General features: G+C 48.2%; 1 protein-coding gene and 2 long non-coding RNA genes across 3 annotated transcripts; 2 read left to right on the forward strand and 1 right to left on the reverse strand.

Annotated features, from left to right (window-relative positions):
- Positions 1 to 529: 529 nt before the first annotated feature.
- LOC135823682 (uncharacterized) lies at positions 530 to 1,345 on the reverse strand. Its single transcript, XM_065336530.1, has one exon. The coding sequence runs from the start codon at positions 1,343 to 1,345 to the stop codon at positions 530 to 532; it is 816 nt and encodes a 271-aa protein (XP_065192602.1).
- A 5,780-nt stretch (positions 1,346 to 7,125) lies between these two features.
- Positions 7,126 to 15,388, forward strand: LOC135822299 (uncharacterized). The gene is made up of 4 exons (XR_010554469.1): positions 7,126 to 7,275; positions 7,404 to 7,488; positions 13,075 to 13,117; positions 15,295 to 15,388. It is a non-coding gene; the product is annotated as an uncharacterized LOC135822299 (long non-coding RNA).
- Positions 15,389 to 17,765: 2,377 nt separating this feature from the next.
- Positions 17,766 to 18,828, forward strand: LOC135823460 (uncharacterized). The gene is made up of 2 exons (XR_010554712.1): positions 17,766 to 18,344; positions 18,643 to 18,828. It is a non-coding gene; the product is annotated as an uncharacterized LOC135823460 (long non-coding RNA).
- The last annotated feature ends 92 nt before the right edge of the window (positions 18,829 to 18,920 follow it).

Raw genomic sequence — 18,920 nt, forward strand, 5'->3', positions numbered from 1 at the left:
CCCCATCTCGTAGGGCGCAGTCACCCAGTTTCGGTGGAAGTGCGCGAGTTCGATTGGGATTCAAGTAGGAAGGGAGCGTCTCAGCTTTCTCGGACCAAGACCATTCGACTCAGCACCCCGAAGACTACAACTGGTGAAATTTTAATTTTTGCCTTAACTTCCCCTTTAATCGATCATATCGTTTCAGCCCTAGTATGAGGTCATGATTACAAATGATGTACACATATCACGCATCAGAGAGGCAAGGACAGCAGAAGCGACCCGCGGGGTCATGCGCCATTGGAACGGCTACGTGTACTACTAGGTTGCTATGGCAGCGGAACACTAAATCTTTGTACACATGAATAGTTCAATGGTGTACAGTGCGCATTGCATCATCAAAATGACGTCAACTTGAAATTCTGTCGGGACAGCACCCATAGTGGAGTTGCACACTCTGGGGGGTTATGTACTCTTGGCGGCGCCCATTGGCAGCACCCGTGCCTCCAATAAAGGTACGGAGTGGCTTGCGACACGCAGGCTCTAGTACTTAGTAGTGCTGTGGCATGCCTGCGAATGTACGTGCGCTGGACCAGCGGCCTGCAGCCATCAGGGCATACTCCGGTGCGCCTTGATCCGCCATGTGTGTGGCTCCCCCGGCGCGTAAGGAATGGCTGCTGATGCTCGGACCTAGCATTTTGTGTAGGACAGCATTGATATCGTTCGGCGTGAGATGGCGACCATCCTGAAACTTGAATAGGGGTTGCTTGTCATTGCTCCATTTGCTGGACCGGACGCAAGCCTGCAGAGGTCGGACGGGACATAGTGCGGGGTCAGCGTAGCGATGCAGCGCTACCTTCCCGCCTGTTGTTAATTGAGACGTCTTCGTCCTCTGGAGCTGCAGAGAGGCCTCCTGCTGGGCTAGTTGGAGGTGTTCGCGCCTCAGCGTCTTGAGGCCGCCGGGACCGTCAGGTGACAGCGACGTGCACTCGCTCACACGCAGCAGGCCGTGGAAGGCTGTCGTCAGAGCAGCCCATAGCATTAGTCTGTCTGCCGGGGAGTACAAGGACCGATCCAAGAACTGGCGGAGAGCCTCCAGCTGGTGGATGGTGATCGCTTGGCGCTGAGGGCGTGCTGACGGATGCCTGGGAAGCGACGCTCTCTCCCACTCTAAGCCCTTGAGCAGGGCTGTGATGCGGCTTGAGGATGTAACCCCGACCGGGCCTCCCATGCGGAGGAGGTGGTATTTGATCGCGGCCAGGTAGACTCTCAGAGTGCTGGCGCTGACTGAGTGAGACATTGCGGCAGCGAACAGCAGGACGTCGTTCTGATCTGGAAGATGTGCGTCGCGGCGCATGCGACCCATGAACTCCAGGAATGCACGCCAGCCTGGGGCGTACGTGCGCTGTGTGTCAGTGGCTACCGAGTTGGCAATCAGGTGCTCTGCTCGCGCTGAGAGAGCGGCGGCTAGCGAGCCTAGATAATGCTTTCTCCAGCCAAAAACATGCCACCTAATGCCGAGCACTGCTACTTCTTCAAAACACCCATATAATGCTATAATTGTAGTTATAATGCTAGCATTAGCCGCCGATGCCTACTGGGGACACATCCCAGCCATACTATTCCGCATGTGTTTTGATTTGCACTATATTTATTTATTTTAAAAAGCATGAACACCGTGAAGCCGATGAATATTCCAAGGTTGTAATTTTACTGAAATGATCTACACTTTCTGCTTATGTCGAGCATATTTTGGCATATTTTGGCATATCTTTTTGCATATTTGTTTAAGCCTTTGGCATTATTATGGACGTTTTCCCTGATATGCGACGGGCATAATATGCTCTTTTTTTAAGCATATTTGGTCGAGGCCTAAACCTGATTGACTTGACTCTACACGCGACGAAAAATTATTTTACTCGAAATGTCCAGAAATGTACAATGTCCAGAAATAGCAATTCACCTCGTACCGCGTACCAATAGTTCTACGTACTCTTCGCTCTTGTACAGATTGTCTGTGGTAAAATAAATAAAATAAGAATATAATGGTAGACTCGCCTTCCTAGGGGCTCCCGTAAGAAGACCTATACATGTAGGCGCTAGGCCTAGATCCGTGGGAAACACCCTATACTCGTCATGGGCAGACCTGCATCGATTTGGTACTTGTTTCCACTGGAGTCCAGCTTACACAGACAGCAGTGCACCCTGTGGACGGTATCAGCGACCACGACCTAGTTATAACCCACCTAACATATCCAACCATGTCTACCTGTCCACTCTACACAAATATCAGGAAGCCGAGCGCCACAGAAATAGACCGGGACGCTCTATTCCGGACCGTGGACGAACAACTGACGTCATTCCTCCTTGCAACAGATGTAAATATCTTGGCGAACAGCCTAACAGCCATCCTCACGTCAACTTACCACAAACTCTGCCCCGTCCGTCGCATCTACGTACCATCCTTCAGCAAACCCAAACCTCAACCCTGGCTGACTCCTCACCTGCGATATCTTTTACAGCAGCGTAAGCATTTGCACAGAAAAGTTCGGTCACGTCCCTCTGATCAACAACTAATGCAACGGTACCGGGCAGTGAGAAGGGAAGGGACACTGCTGAACAGGCGCCTGAAGTCGGAGTTCCTAATGCAACAGTTCAGAAACATGAAGCGTGACCCCAGAGGCCAGTGGTGTCTCTTAAATAAGCTCTCTGGTCGAGCCACCACGAAATCCACCCCTGCAGCGCCACTTCCAGCACTCACTGCAACATTTGCGGCAGTTTTCCACGACCCAGCCAGGCCAGGAGTGTTGCAGATACCAACAGACAGGGATCCGACAGCACCTAGCACCCTGACTGACTTCACCTTGGTCAACACTGAAACAGTTGAGGCTCTACTGACTACTCTCAACTCCAACAAGGCCGCGGGTTCGGATGGCATTCCTCCCTGCATCTTAAAGTCATGCAAAGCAACTATCACGGCCTCACTAACATCCATAATCAATCAGTCCCTACTTTCTGGCGTTTTTCCAGCCTCTTACAAGCATGCACACGTGTGCCCACTCTTCAAGTCTGGAGACAAACTTGCAGCCACCAACTACCGGCCAATATCTCTGTTGCCCGTTGCCTCCAAGATATTGGAGAAGGTTGTCCACCGGCAGATTACTGAATTCTTCCGTGACCACCCAGAGCTGTCTGCCTTGCCACTGGAGCAGTTTGCGTACCGTCCAAAGCACAGTTGCGAAGATGCCCTCGCTGTTTCCATAGATAAGTGGACAAGAGCACTGGACAATGGCCAGCGATGCGCGATACTGTTCGCAGATATGAGCAAGGCTTTCGACCGTGTACAGCATCAGCAGCTGGTCAACGAGCTGGCTGACGTAGGGCTAGGCGGCTCGGTGCTGAAGTGGTTCGCGGACTATCTGTCCTCCAGAAGTCAACAAGTCGTGGTCAATGGGGAGCGTGGTGGGACTGTGCCCTGCACCAGGGGAGTTCCGCAAGGGTCCGTCCTTGGCCCCCTCCTCTTTTGCGTCTACATCCGCAAGGTTCCACAGATTGTTCGGAACAGTATTTCTCAGCTCTATGCCGACGACATCGCCTTTTTCGTCATTGGAACGGACCTCTCTGTCATGCTGCGAAAGCTTCAGGATGACCTTAGCGCTCTGGAGCTCTACCTAGATGACAAAGGACTTCTCATGAACCCTGACAAGACGCAGTTCCTGGTCCTTCGGCGCCCACGCCAATCTGTGCCGCATCTACCAATCCCCCTAGTTTGTAAAGGCAAGCCCCTCACCCCTGCAGCCACCGTGAAGTATCTCGGACTACTCATCGACGAGCATCTCACCTTCCAGCCGCAAGTCGAGAAGGTCTGCGGTTTAAGACATGGCCGAAAAAACCTAACACCTGAAGCGAAGAGGACGTTTTATTTATCCATTGTGCAATCGACTCTCCACTATGCCAGTAACGCTTATCTGCACTGTCTCAGCGCCACCCTGTTCAATAAGATCGTGAGGGTCAGTCACATAGCAATGAAGAAAGTTTTTGGGTTTGACCGTATGATGTCTACTGAAATTGTTCTCCGCAAATATCATCTCTATTCTTTTGAACAGCGCATAAACCTTCAACTCTATGTTTTCGTGTACTGCTGCTTGACCCCACATCTTGCTAGTCCCCTTCTCCAATCCTTGTTCCAGTTTAGGGCTGCTGTGCCTGGACACCAGGCTCGCACGCGCGGCCAGGCACAGCGCGCATTAGTTCTTCCGCCTGTTTCTACGCAATATGGCATGCGTTCTATTTCTTTCCTGGCGGCAGACAGATATATATATATTCTTTTATTCCACGATGGCGTGACGCCAATAAGGATGATTAATAAGTGCGATAGAACTGGTACTAGCCAGAAACAGCTAGATGGAAATTAACTGGGAGGCAAGAAGCAATGGATCATGAAAAACAAGCGGGGGCAATAATGTTAGCAGGGGTGATCAAGATAGTTAAGTACACGTTCGAGATATCGGAAACCAGGGGGATGCGCGGAGCAGGAGCAGGTACTGCTCAAAAGAAGACTGGATGCATTGTTTCGGAAAGAATTCCTACGAGGTTGGGTTGTGATGTCGATAGGGAGTGAGTTGTAGAGGGTGAGGGCACTGTTGATGGGGGAGTCTCGGTGCCTGTTCGTGTGTGCGTGTCCGATGGAGTAGGTCCTTGTCTGTCGAAGGGTGTATGGTTGGTGTTGACGTTGTGGTGCAAGATGTGGTTGTTGCAGGTGTGGTGGGGAGGTTTGGTGGTGGATGTCCCATGCTAGTAGGGCTTGTTTAACAAGGAGTCGTGAGCTAAGGGTGGGGAGCTTTGCGTGATGGAGGAGGGAGCTGTGGTGAACTGGTGCAAAGAGGGGAATCCGAAGGCAGATGCGTATAGCACGGCGTTGAATTCTCTCCAGTGTGTCCCGCTGTTGCTGTGTGGTGTTTGAGAGGGCAAGGCTGCCATATTCGAGAACGGGTCGGATGTAGTTGGAATGCTCTTCCCACTGACTGCCGTCAGGCCCCGTCTCTCACTCTGTATGTAAACATGGTAAAAATTCACCTAGGGTTCCCAGTAAAAAGGCAACGCCTGTTGGGATTCCCCTAGTAAAAATAATAAAATCTACTACTACCGTAAAGTACCGTTGATCCGCCCCCTCTCTAATTCCCGCCCCCTGTCGATTTTCTCCTTGTGAAGCGACTTCGGCGTATACAACGAAATACGATGTTGAACCGACGCATACACTGCTGTACACAATACTTGCCAATCCAGGATCAAAATGTGCACAATCCAGCACATTGAGACTGATCCTCTACGTTGTTGTACATCGTACTGCACTTGACAGCCTTGATCTAATTCCCGCCCCCTGCCGAAAACCCAGCTGGGAAGCGACATGGCGTGGGGGCGGATCAACGGTACTTTACGGTACTAGACTACTACCGGTACTCGGGGGGTTATGTACTCTTGCTACTACTACCCTATCATTTTTTAGAATAGAGAGGTTCTGCTACATGTACGTGAAACGCAGAGAAATCACGTAGGCCCGGGAACTCTCTTCGCGTTCCCGTAACGGTGAAATGTGTACTGGGACTTTCCCCTTCCATATTTGGCAGTTTTCTGCCTGCAGTTGATCGATACGCAGCAGATCCATACTATACGCATTTTCTCTGCGTGTGCCACAACGTTGAGAACCTCATCTCCGCGTAGAAATCTGGAGCCAAAACACGCGAAGCTGTAGACTCTAACCCAGACACCTGCTCTCTACGTGATTTCTCTACGTTTCGCGCAGAACCTCCCTCGTACTAGTTAACCGTAAAATCCCGCCAGATGCAGAGCGCCCCTATCTCCTCGACGCTTCGTTGGGGAGGGGCGGATGGGCGAGTCCTCGTACTTGCCGCATTCAGTACTCCATGAAAAAGTACTCAACCTACGAAAACTGGTCATACACCGACCAAACTCCAAAGGCCATTATGGCCCTCCGAGGACACCGGTCCCGGAGCAGAGTTGCAGTAGCTCAACCATCATCGACCGAACTGGTGGTTGCTGAGTTCAATTTGCATTTCTGAACTGTGGCATGTGCGTAGCACTCAAACAAACATGTGCGCACCGCACCGCACTGCACTGACTGTCTTTAATGCTTTGTAATAATAATATTATTGTTCTTATCACTGTAGCTCCTCATTGTGTTTTATTTTTTGTTTTTTTACCAGGCGTGGGCCATCCCCTGATGTCATAGGTACCAAACTCCAAAGGCAAAGGTCAAGATGCCAGGAGCCGGAGTCGTACATCAGAACTCAGGGAAGGGGGACACCTGGTCAAGAGGGACAAGCCTTGAGCCTCTTGTACGAGCAAAATTACACATTTGTGAAGAATCAACACAAGTACATAAAACGAATCATCAGATACAGTAATGATTATTATAGAGTCTGTCACTCAGTAGGATCACTGCAGGTTCACTGGATGCGTGCCTCCGCCGCCACTAGCACAGCAGGGGACTCAGGCACGGCAGGAGCAAGCATGCTCCTTGGCTTGAGCCACGCAGGCACATAGCACCACAACGCACCAGGGCAAACCCAAGGCCAACACTGCAACAGGCCAGGGTGGGCACTGTTGCGTACATTTCCAACGGGGTCAAGCACGCGTCTGCAGTACAGTACGGTAGAGTCATACGAGGATACAATCAATCACTTCCGGAATTCCCTGACAAGAAGTCAGGGAGCTGCCGGAGGCCGGCTGAAGCCAAATGCAGTGCATGCCGCGCAGAGCGTGGTCAAACAAATATTTCCCGATCCCGCGAAAGCGCCGGTCCACCCATAGAGGTTATGCGATAATGTCAAATCCGCCATATATAGGAGGCAGTTGGGGTGGCAAAATGCCCAAAGCGGGTACAGAAACCCCTTATATAGAAGAATTCGGGGTGGCAAACGTACTATTATGACGTGTATCGCATACCGGTAACCTAGTACCTATTGTGCAATAGATCGTATATCGGGATGTACACACGTACACTGGATGAAGTGTATAGGCGTATACAAACCTGCAGTAGCGCAGGACAAACACGAGCACCGCAAGGCACCAAATCTAGGGGCGGCGGGCCGCGGGAGAAGCCTCTTGTCTTGAAGGAAGTCCCAATCAAGGAAAGCACCGTGTTCGTCCCGAAAATGTGTACTGGGTATACCGTGTACTGTACTAGGACTGTGTGGCATGGCAGGCGGTAAAATCTTGTCTATCCTCACTTTGTGTTTGGCAGTCGTCGTGTAAACATCTTCGATTGCTCTGTTGGTGAGTGAGACTTGGATTGCTTCTAGGGCAGCTCTTGAGCCACGGGAGACAAACTTGTGCCTGTTGTCTTTCTTGTTTCCTTTCTTCCGCCGGCCTGGTGCGGGATATGGCTGTGGAATCGCATACAGGTGATAACAACGCAAGCAGTCATTCACTGTATTCAAACGGTGGTGTTTTGCTAGACCTGGTTGCGCTATGGCTTTCTCTGCACTGGTTAGTAACGGAATTCACTTTTTCTCGTAACCGAATGGAGTTTTAGTGCTGCCAAATCGTGCGAATTATTTGGGTGATCATATCCTCAATCTGCAGACAGCATGCATGCTGCTCATCAGCGCAGCACAAAGAATGAGGCTGAACCTGATGGCAATGCAAAAATAAAGTTACCAAAGCCAGATTCACAACCAGGCCGGAAAGTAGCAAGTCAGTGAGCTCTGTGTAGATGTCCAATAAATTACCCTCTCTCCGAAACAAACAACTTTCTTCAGTTGACAACCCCCCCCCCCCCTTGGGCCTTACCTTCTCCGAAAAAAATTAATATCGAAGAAAGTGTCTGCTTATACAAAAGAGAAAGACCAAGGAACTACAAGTTACGCTATACTGTCCCACTAACACCACCAGTTACTAGACAATCAGCTCATGCGATACCATTGCACGACACTGACACTGACGGGCAGTATAGCGTAACTTGTAGTTCCTTGGTCTTTCTCTTTTTGTATACTGAATTCGACCTTGGCTCTCCATCTGAGTCCAAAGTGTCTGCTCCAAATATTATTGCAAAACAGGCACTGTAAAGCATTAAACTTTCGCGGCGCGCAAAGTTTGCGTTTTCAAGAATTGGGCTGGTTCACGTTGAGAAACTTTGGCGATTTCATCTCTTCAGTTGGATCATGCACTGTCTATAATCAATTTTCAGAGCATTTAGCGGCGATTTACATTCGCGAATGTGCGATGATCGCGAAAATAGCGAAATTTAATCTTTAGCGAAAATTTTTTTCACTTAACAGTAGTATAATGTAGGTGCATTTGTTCCGTACTCCTTGTGAGTTTTGTGCCTTGTTGCCCTCGCTGACTGTATGATCTGGTTACTTTTATGGACAGTCAGGGCCCGTACAACTGTCCTCACAGAATACCCGGCGGACAAAACCCATAAATTATGCGCATGATTATGCGGGCGAAAACGGGCCATTAGTGAGGTTAAGTTTCACGTAAAAGTCTTACGTCCGTGAACTTTTAGGTCAAAAAGTGAAAAAACTCACGTAAAATTTGACGTGTTTTACGTGAGTTGACTGTCCCGCACGTAAGTTCATGACGTGAGTTTTTGGAAGTTTCGCTTGGTTATCCTGACCGAATTTGTGTGAGTTTCCGGAATTTTATCGAGATTTATCAAGTTTGTTGGAAGATTTGATATTTGTGCGAACTAAACCCGAATCCTGCCAGGCAAAAATTCACGTCACGTCGCACGTGCCTCTAAAAATTACACGTAACGTGAGATTTGCACCGCGTTTTGAAAAAGGGCAAAAACGTGTAACTTAACCTCTCTAATATGCGGCATTTGTGTGGGATTATGCGGCACATATGCCGGATTGTGCGGTCCTTATGCACGAGTTACTGTCACTAATACAACTTTATTCTAGCTACAAGCGAGGGTCCCTGGTTCGAGTCCTGGTGGTGACGGTCAATTTTTTCTTCAGACTTTTCCCGTTTGTGTCTTTCCCTCAAACTAGTGAAGATTTTATGACTTGGGGCTCCCCGCGTGCTAGAGTGTACGTGAAGTGTGTGGGTACAGTGAGGGCTGCGTCCCACCCGCCTGTGTGGATCCAAAGGAAGTGTGAGTTATGAAGTCTGAAGAAAATGTTGAACAGTCTCTGCTGGGATGACGACTACACCATAGCTCAGTGGTTAGAGCATCGCTGGCTACAAGCGAGGGTCCCTGGTTCGAGTCCTGGTGGTGACGGTCAATTTTTTCTTCAGACTTTTCCCGTTTGTGTCTTTCCTTCAAACTAGTGAAGATTTTATGACTTGGGGCTCCCCGCGTGCTAGAGTGTACGTGAAGTGTGTGAGTACAGTGAGGGCTGCGTCCCACCCGCCTGTGTGGATTCAAAGGAAGTGTGAGTTACGAAGTCTGAAGAAAATGTTGAACAGTCTCTGCTGGGATGACGACTACACCATAGCTCAGTGGTTAGAGCATCGCTAGCTAGAAGCGAGGGTCCCTGGTTCGAGTCCTGGTGGTGACAGTCAATTTTTTCTTCAGACTTTCCCCGTTTGTCTCTTTCCCTCAAACTAGTGAAGATTTTATGACTTGGGGCTCCCCGCGTGCTAGAGTGTACGTGAAGTGTGTGGGTACAGTGAGGGCTGCGTCCCACCCGCCTGTGTGGATTCAAAGGAAGTGTGAGTTACGAAGTCTGAAGAAAATGTTGAACAGTCTCTGCTGGGATGACGACTACACTATAGCTCAGTGGTTAGAGCATCGCTGGCTACAAGCGACGGTCCCTGGTTCGAGTCCTGGTGGTGACGGTCAATGTTTTCTTCAGACTTTTCCCGTTTGTCTCTTTCCCTCAAACTAGTGAAGATTTTATGACTTGGGGCTCCACGCGTGCTAGAGTGTACGTGAAGTGTGTGGGTACAGTGAGGGCTGCGTCCCACCCGCCTGTGTGGATTCAAAGGAAGTGTGAGTTACGATATCTGAAGAAAATGTTGAACAGTCTCTGCTGGGATGACGACTACACCATAGCTCAGTGGTTAGAGCATCGCTAGCTACAAGCGAGGGTCCCTGGGTCGAGTCCTGGTGGTGACAGTCAATTTTTTCTTCAGACTTTCCCGTTTGTCTCTTTCCCTCAAACTAGTGAAGATTTTATGACTTGGGGCTCCCCGCGTGCTAGAGTGTACGTGAAGTGTGTGGGTACAGTGAGGGCTGCGTCCCACCCGCCTGTGCGGATTCAAAGGAATTGTGAGTTACGAAGTCTGAAGAAAATGTTGAACAGTCTCTGCTGGGATGACGACTACACCATAGCTCAGTGGTTAGAGCATCGCTAGCTACAAGCGAGGGTCCCTGGTTCGAGTCCTGGTGGTGACAGTCAATTTTTTCTTCAGACTTTTCGCGTTTGTCTCTTTCCCTCAAACTAGTGAAGATTTTATGACTTGGGGCTCCCCGCGTGGTAGAGTGTACGTGAAGTGTGTGGGTACAGTGAGGGCTGCGTCCCACCCGCCTGTGTGGATTCACAGGAAGTGTGAGTTACGAAGTCTGAAGAAAATGTTGAACAGTCTCTGCTGGGATGACGACCACACCATAGCTCAGTGGTTAGAGCATCGCTGGCTACAAGCGAGGGTCCCTGGTTCGAGTCCTGGTGGTGACGGTCAATTTTTTCTTCAGACTTTTCCCGTTTGTCTCTTTCCCTCAAACTAGTGAAGATTTTATGACTTGGGGCTCCACGCGTGCTAGAGTGTACGTGAAGTGTGTGGGTACAGTGAGGGCTGCATCCCACCCGCCTGTGTGGATTCAAAGGAAGTGTGAGTTACGAAGTCTGAAGAAAATGTTGAACAGTCTCTGCTGGGATGACGACTACACCATAGCTCAGTGGTTAGAGCATCGCTAGCTACAAGCGAGGGTCCCTGGTTCGAGTCCTGGTGGTGACAGTCAATTTTTTCTTCAGACTTTTCCCGTTTGTCTCTTTCCCTCAAACTAGTGAAGATTTTATGACTTGGGGCTCCCCGCGTGCTAGAGTGTACGTGAAGTGTGTGGGTACAGTGAGGGCTGCGTCCAACCCGCCTGTGTGGATTCACAGGAAGTGTGAGTTACGAAGTCTGAAGAAAATGTTGAACAGTCTCTGCTGGGATGACGACTACACCATAGCTCAGTGGTTAGAGCATCGCTGGCTACAAGCGAGGGTCCCTGGTTCGAGTCCTGGTGGTGACGGTCAATTTTTTCTTCAGACTTTTCCCGTTTGTCTCTTTGCCTCAAACTTGTGAAAATACACATTTAGTGTACAGTTTCATTAAAGTTTACAACTTTGCCGTACAAACTCACGGATCGGTATGACTTTGAAGTACATTTTCAACATCATGTACTATTTTCTTGTACATTTCCATGGCTAATGCGGGTTTTATAGAAAATCTCTCGAAAATGAGGAATCGTGGTGTCCAGTGGGGACAGGTAAAAATATTGTGTTATTCCTTTTTTTCCTTTTAACCCGCAAAAAAACGTTTGCTATTTAGACAAAATGATGTTCTTAAGATTGTATTTTAAAATGCATGTTCATGTACTTCCTCCGCGTCATTAAAATTGTCGCTTCGCACATCGCAATATTTGAGACTTGGCTCGTCTTAGTCAGACTGTCGGAATCGCTGTGTTTTGTGTTCGAACACTGGTGCGACCCTTCCTGCGCGATGTCTACTTGTCACTGAAGCCGTGGTGGTCTCGGACTTTGTCGGAGCTCTCTTCCGCACCAAGCAAATTCATCGCGCTCCGCACTATTCCGCCCCAGAGCGCATTTCGTTTTCTGGAGTTCGTGCCGTCCCACATCGTTCGCGCGGGCATTTATCAAGACTGCAAGTTCGGGTATAAGAATCCTGGTATCCCTCCTGAATACGAAATGCTGAAGTTGACGATGGCAAGAACAAAGCGGATTCAAATTCCTAAAATGCGCTACTTGTGGCGCATGTTGCTGCGAAGGTATCAGGTCTGAAAACACCAACAAAATCAGCAAAGCGCTTGTCGAGGAAAGAAGGTGCGAAACTGCTTACCCTATCCCGCTGGAAGTTCGTTACAGTGTACTTGAAAAATGCTAACTTGCCTTCATCGCCTGCCACCTGGAGGCATGGATCCCTTGAAAACGAAGTTTCTTGACCTGAATTTGACCGCGCGTCTTGTTAAGCGTATTGTTGAGTGCTGAAGGGTCTGCCTCAAACTCTGATGAATACGTCGACCTTAGCTGCAAGTGAGCGAAGCGGGGGGCCACAAACTAAAGCTTGGTCCGTCGACAATGCTCTGCCTCAATTTCTAGCTGATTTCTTTGCCCTTCGAGTGGACAAAATAAATTCGAAAACTCGCTCTGGGAAGCTACAATTTTAATGACGCGGAGGAAGTAAGCGACAACACAGTGGCAGGACCCATCCCGGCTGCCATCCGTACTGTATGCAGCACAAACTGTTTTATCTCTCTTGTCCGCACCCACACTCCTACGAACCCGTATGAGCCCTCTCGATTCCTTCCACGTGTTGTCATAGATCAGACCCACGTCTGGAGCGCTGAATAGGGAGTGTAATTACGTATTTTTTTGTATTGTATTTTACTTGGGCATTCTGATTCTGAACAGACCCTAAGGTCTTCTTACAGATTGCCCAAGATGAAATAACGTATGAAGATCCGTATGTCGTACGCGCTGGGGAGGGAGGGCAACCTTCATACTTGAATCTCTCTACGGATTTCCGTAGGAATGCTGTTTCCTACGTTGGGTCCTCCGTTGGACTTTTTGAAATATTTTCGCACTTTCCGGATTTATCCATGGCAACGTCCAGGTACACACCATGTCGAAAACAAAATGGAAAACGCGGTTTCAGTTCGTCGCGCATGCGGTTGACGCATGCAGCCAACCTGTCTCCAAAGCAACAAAGCATGCTTAGCAGTTGTGGATTTTTACATATGAAAATTATGGTTGCAAGTGCCATTCCATATGTTTTCTCTCTCTATCTTTCTCCCTTTCTCTCTCTTCTCTCTCTCTCTCTCTCTCTCTCTCTCTCTCTCTCTCTCTCTCTCTCTCTCTCTCTCTCTCTCTCTCTCTCTCTCTCTCTTCTCAACCGCAGATTGGATTGGCCCTGCTGGCTATTCTTCAGCCTGCTTACTCAAGTATGTTGTTGTTGTTATTGTTGTTTCTTTATTTTAATTCACCATATGAACGGGCAAGGCTGCTTTCTCACCGGGGCTTTTTTGCAAAATGGTTGTAGTATTCTAGGGACTTATACAGTGGGGAGTCTTTACAGCGATCAGTTCTGGTGGGTGGGAGGTGCCAAGTGCGTGCGTGTCGAAGGCTATACTGGGCCGTCATTTGAGCGGGGGTGTTGAGCATGCGTATGTGTTGTGGGGCATATTGGTATTTTATGGAGTGAGCAAGAAGGGTGAGCTACACTTTGCGGTGAGAGAACATTGTCGGCCATTTGAGCCGATCGAGCAGTGTTGAATGATTCAGAGGAGTGTAGAGGGGAGACGGAGGCAAATTCTGGCCGCCTTGCGCTGGATTCGCTCAAGACGGTCAAGGGCTGTGATTGAGAGCGGGGTGACAGCAATGCATGCATATTATAGGCAGGATATAATTATGTTGTTGTTATTGTTGTTGTTGTTGTTGTTGTTGTTGTTGTTGTTGTTGTTGTTGTTGTTGTTGCTGTTGTTGTATACTTATTCATAGTGGGAATCAAAACAAGCATACGACTAATAAAAATGGACCCACTGGGTTCAGTCAGGGAAGTAAACTTCCTGAAAAGAGAACACAATGCCAGACCCACCAGGACTCGAACCCGGGACCTTGCTTGTAATGAGCAATGCTCTAACCATCTGAGTTATGGGATCAGGCTGAACCTAGACAGCGCTGACAAGTTTCTCACTCAAAAGGCAGCTCAGAACATGTGCCACACATTCTGATCGCACTTGGGTCTTTTTCCTCTCCGAGGGGACCAAAAACGGGACCCACAGGGAATGCAATTTAAAATTTAGTTGTTGTTGTTGGGTTGTCTTCTGGCTATTGGTATAATCATGTCACTCTAATACTAGTACCAACGAAATTTAGACATGCTACAATACAAAATTGGACACATTGTACTGTAAAGTACCGTTGATCCGCCCCCTGTCGATTTTCTACTTGTGAAGCGACTTTGGCATATACAGTCAACTAATTACTTTGCGAATAACAACATTTGGCGGGTCATCAGAAAATTGTTATTTTGAAATCCGACCACAGGCCCTGCAGCTTTACTTCGCTCTATATCTACCTTTGGCCTTTGAAAGTACTATAACACTTAGAGACAGCCAACAGGCCCCCCAGCATTCTCCTTATATGGTAGGTCGTCTGTACCTGTTTTCATTCCGCTCTGTAAGGAGCAATGAGGGCTCCCCCTGTAAGAAGAAGGCAACGTCTGGAGGGACTTCCTTATTAACTAGAGAAGACGGACATAGCGTCTTGCGCACACGTTTTGGGGCTCTGCTTGCATCATCAATGTTGGATGTTGACAGCATGTTACAAGGCCGCTGGCGGAGGACCACTGTGTTTGGAAACAGTGACCTTACTACTTGTACAACCATCCATGGTTGGCAGAGCCCCGGTCTTGCGCCCATTTTGAACTGAATGGGTATTATTAGCCCTGGTTCTGGGCCTCACTATACTGGGGGAGTTGATTTAGTCTTCTCGTTTTTGCTAGTGTACTGTCAGCCCGGAGCTCTGCCAACCGTGGATGGCTGTAGCAAGGTCACTGTTTCCGAACACGGTGGTCCTTCACCTTGTAATGTGCTGTCAACCAACAATATGTGTTCAACAAAGCAAGGTTTATCTACAACTTGTGACAACATCACACTAGAACGTAGCGAAACTCTGATTCAGGTCTGTGAGTGGGAAAGAGAGAGGTTCTGCGAAATGAAAATGCACACAAACTTTCGCTCTACGAAACTTCGCACGGAACTTGCAGGGAACGCGAAATAAACTGTCGTGGGAAGTTTCGTGAGATTGGGTCATGGCATACGTGCACTCAGTGCGTGCAAATTATAAAAATGAGCAAAGTTCGTGCGAAAATTCGTACATATTTTCGCAAGGCCTGTTTCATTTTGCAGAGCTGCCAAGTTTGGTTTTTCTGTGAATACCAGACCATCCTTCCCTACGGTAATTGCCCAGGCTATTCTCATAGTCAAAGCTACCACTGAACTTGAAAAATGCAATAATATCAACAAGAGTGGGTTAAACCCGCGAGGCTATTACCGTGCGTAGTCTGTTGGCTTGACGACAGCTCTTCTCTTGTTTTCTTGTATTGTTTTGTACACAGAGTTTGAACTAAATCGAATTCCTTCACGTACATGCTTTGGACAAACCGTCCTTAGTATAAACGTGGCTTATATGATCAGTTGCATCAGTAAGTGATATTAAAACAGCTTAGCACATACCTTTTTGGCTACATTTCGTTATTGGCTGCACTACAGTGGTAGTAGCTCGGCAGTGTACAGTGTACCAGAGTCAGGGGCGTAGGCGGGGTTTTGGAGGTGGTACGACCAAAGGTCGGCGCGGCCAAAGGTCGGCGCGGCCAAAGGCCGTTTTGGAGGGGGGGGTCCGGGGGACGTCCCCGGGAAATTTTTGTAAAAAAGACACAAAATCCTGCGTTCTGGGAACTTCTGGCACACTTCTGGCACAGTTTATAAGGCCATCATTTTTTATATCTATGTTTCACGTCAGTTCAACTTCCAGAATCATATGCGAGAGGTGGAAAAAATAAAAAATTGCAAAATAATAAAAAAGGCTCATCAGAGGTGTATAGCTACTGTACATAGCACAATAGCTCGTGCATGGTGTATATTCGAAAGAAAAATCGTACATCGAAGCACAAAATCTGGGTTATCAGCATGAGTAAATACATGTATTCACTTTAGATAGAGGAGACAACCGTTCGTGCCCATGCTTCGCTGGATTATTGGTAAATGTACTCAGACTTAGTGCAAAGTGCAAAGAGCTCCGGAACGACGCATCCTCTCAGCTTGAGGCGATCGATGCGGTCTGGTGGCTCATAGAATATTGCTCGCATGCAGATGCCGAACAAACGATTTACCAACGCTGGCATCGAGGCCATTTCTGAATTCCAGCTTCGCCGTATGCAACCAGTCCACACTGAGGTTACGTTTGGTTGGTCACATTCCCAAATGGGAATCACTTGGAATCACTCGGAATCATTCTCGCTCGTTTGGTTGGTCCAAAAAGTGCGTTAGGTTGGTCACATTCCACATGATTCCAGAATGGGAATCGCTGAGAATGATTCTTTTTGGAGAATGATCATTCCACCTCACATGCTGGAATGAGCATTCTCATTCCGGAATCAAAAATGATAATGGCTGCGATGAGCCAAACAATGTAGCAACAGGTTCAAGTGCCTCAAATCATGCACTCAGAAGTACCTTGACTTTCTCAAGGAAACTAGAGTCGGGTAAAAGAAAAGACAGCCGCCGTTCCACAACGACATCATGGAATTGCTATGTCAAGTGATTCCTAATTGATTCTGGCGCGTTAGTTTGGTCAGGTGATTCTTGCCGATTCCCATTCCAGAATGGTTCTCATTTACATTCTGAAAATGCCCAACCAAACGCAACCTGAGTGATGACTTGCGCGATCGTACACTCACTGTGCACGTTCGATTTTTTTTATCCGAAAAAAATCAAAACGTATGCGTGCGGACGACGCGAAACGTAGATATAAAAAATGATGGCCTAAAGTCCTAGCATTATTTCACGATCAGAAGAGACGTGCATGGACATGCACAAATGCATGAACATGCACAGATGCATGGGCATGGCAGATCTACGAGTATGATCGTACGAGTCTAGAAAAAGGACAAAGTCTGATGCGCATATGCATCGATGGATCCTGATTTTTTTATTATGGCTTTGCACGTTCCGGACGGACCACACTTTTCGAAAAGTGGTACGGCCATGGTCGTACCAGTCGTAGCGGGTGCTACGCCCCTGAGAGTTTGCTATTGTGTTCTATAATTCAGTTTTATCGGGTATTTTTTCAGAACTTCTGAAGATTGTCTACTCGCTGCAGCAGAGAACAAAAATGATGAAATGTAAACAAACCGTGATGTGTAGGAGGGATAGCTGAAAATGTGACTACAATATGGCAGGAATTGATGGACGATAATAGATATGAAAATGGTAAGAAAATGATGAGATTTGTAGAAGAGAAAAAGGACCAAGGAACTACAAGTTGCGCTATAATGTCCATTAAGGCCAAGTAAAAAAATTGATTGTTTTATCGTCCGCGCCCGCCCAAATGTTCACCCTCCCCGCACGAATTATTTTAGTTTTTAGTACTGGTAAATGTACTGTATGCACTGCGGTCTACAGCCTCTAATAAGCATGGCCGTAGATTTTCGAAGGTCAAGTCCACAGACTGAACCATAACTTAGTTGCCGTGGGCTTGAAAAGTGAAACTGATCATAAGCTGCCTGATTTTCTTCGGTTTTTCTGCGTAACGTTGATTGTTCCACTTTCCATTAATCCTCTGGGGTTGCGAACACCTAGTACCTGCCCTACAGCCATAAATGCACAATACAAAAAAATTAAAAACCTCCCGTCCGCCCCGATTTCTCGGGAAAATCTGACGAAACAATCAATATATTTTACATGGCCTAACACCACCAGTTTCTAAACAATCAGCTCATGCGATAACATTGCACGGCACTGACCGACGGTATTAACCCCTTTAGCACGAGCGTCGTACTAGTACGACGCACATTAGTTGCATGCCCCACGACCGTCGTACTAGTACGACGCTGTAGAGCGAAGCTGCCTATCGTGATCGTGGGGTCCGTATCGAGTCCCAGTGGCTCTGTCGTGGACCGCTGGCTGTTCGCGGGCTGCTGGGGGCTGCCTGGAACCGGCACGTGATTCGAGGCGGGAAAAATCGAACGAAAGGAGACGCACGGGGAATAGTTTCAGGCGAGAACATTTTGGTTGAAAATGCTGCGCCGCGCGAGAGGAAGAACTGTGGACGAAGCGCTCCACGAGCTGTTTCTGAGTTCAGACAGCGATGTGGAGCCGTCAGTGAGTAGCGACAGCGACGAGGAGGGTCTATGGACGCCAGCAAGGGCCAGAGTTCAGAACGAAACTGCGCCTGATGTGAGTGGCGGAGCAAGCGCCAGTGTCGATGAGTACGTCGCGGAGCACGCGGACATCGATGTTGCGAATGAAGCGCAGCCGGCGGACGTCCGTGACAGCAGTAGCAGCAGTAGTACTAGTGGCACGGAGAGCGACGATGATGAACAGGCGTCCGAGAGGTCGCATGTCCACATCCAGGAGCAGCTTGCCGCAGGAGACGATGGGAGCGAAGGTAATTATCTTTTCAATAGTATTTATTTGTTCGTGTGAATTTGAGTACGCTGTGTTTGCACTTTGAGCTGAGTAAAACTATTATACGTGCGTTTGTACCTTTGTTGAAAGTAGTCTTACTGTAATATTCCTGGCCATCGTTCAAGATCTGTTTGGCGTTATGCATAGCGTAACTGGAGAATTTTCAAACAAAATGTTGCCTAAATTCCAGAGTATTTGAGACGTACATCAGCCTTCCTACACTGTAGGGCATCATGTGGCCTGATATTTCCTACATTATTCGTGTTGTGATGTATTAGGGCAATGGAAGATGGAAGAAAACCAGCCCTTGCAAGACTCGTTCACTGCCCAGCCCGGTATCAAGGTGCCAGTGCCAGAAAATGCTGAGCCATATCATTATTTTTGCCTGTTTTTTACTTTACAATTTTGGCAATTGCTCTGCACTGAGACCAATCGATTTGCCCAGCAATATCTAAATGCACACCGTGACACACTCCCAGCTCGTAGCAGATTTAGGAAATGGGTAGACGTTAGCGTACAAGAAATGAAAGTGTTCTTTGCTCTATTTTTGCTGATG

This window comes from Sycon ciliatum, chromosome 8 (assembly GCF_964019385.1).
Source record: "Sycon ciliatum chromosome 8, ocSycCili1.1, whole genome shotgun sequence".
NCBI lineage: Eukaryota > Metazoa > Porifera > Calcarea > Leucosolenida > Sycettidae > Sycon > Sycon ciliatum.

Coding starts and splice junctions, on each gene's coding strand:
- LOC135823682 (XM_065336530.1), bottom strand. CDS start 1,345: ATGGGTCGCATGCGCCGCGACGCACATCTTCCAGATCAGAACGACGTC.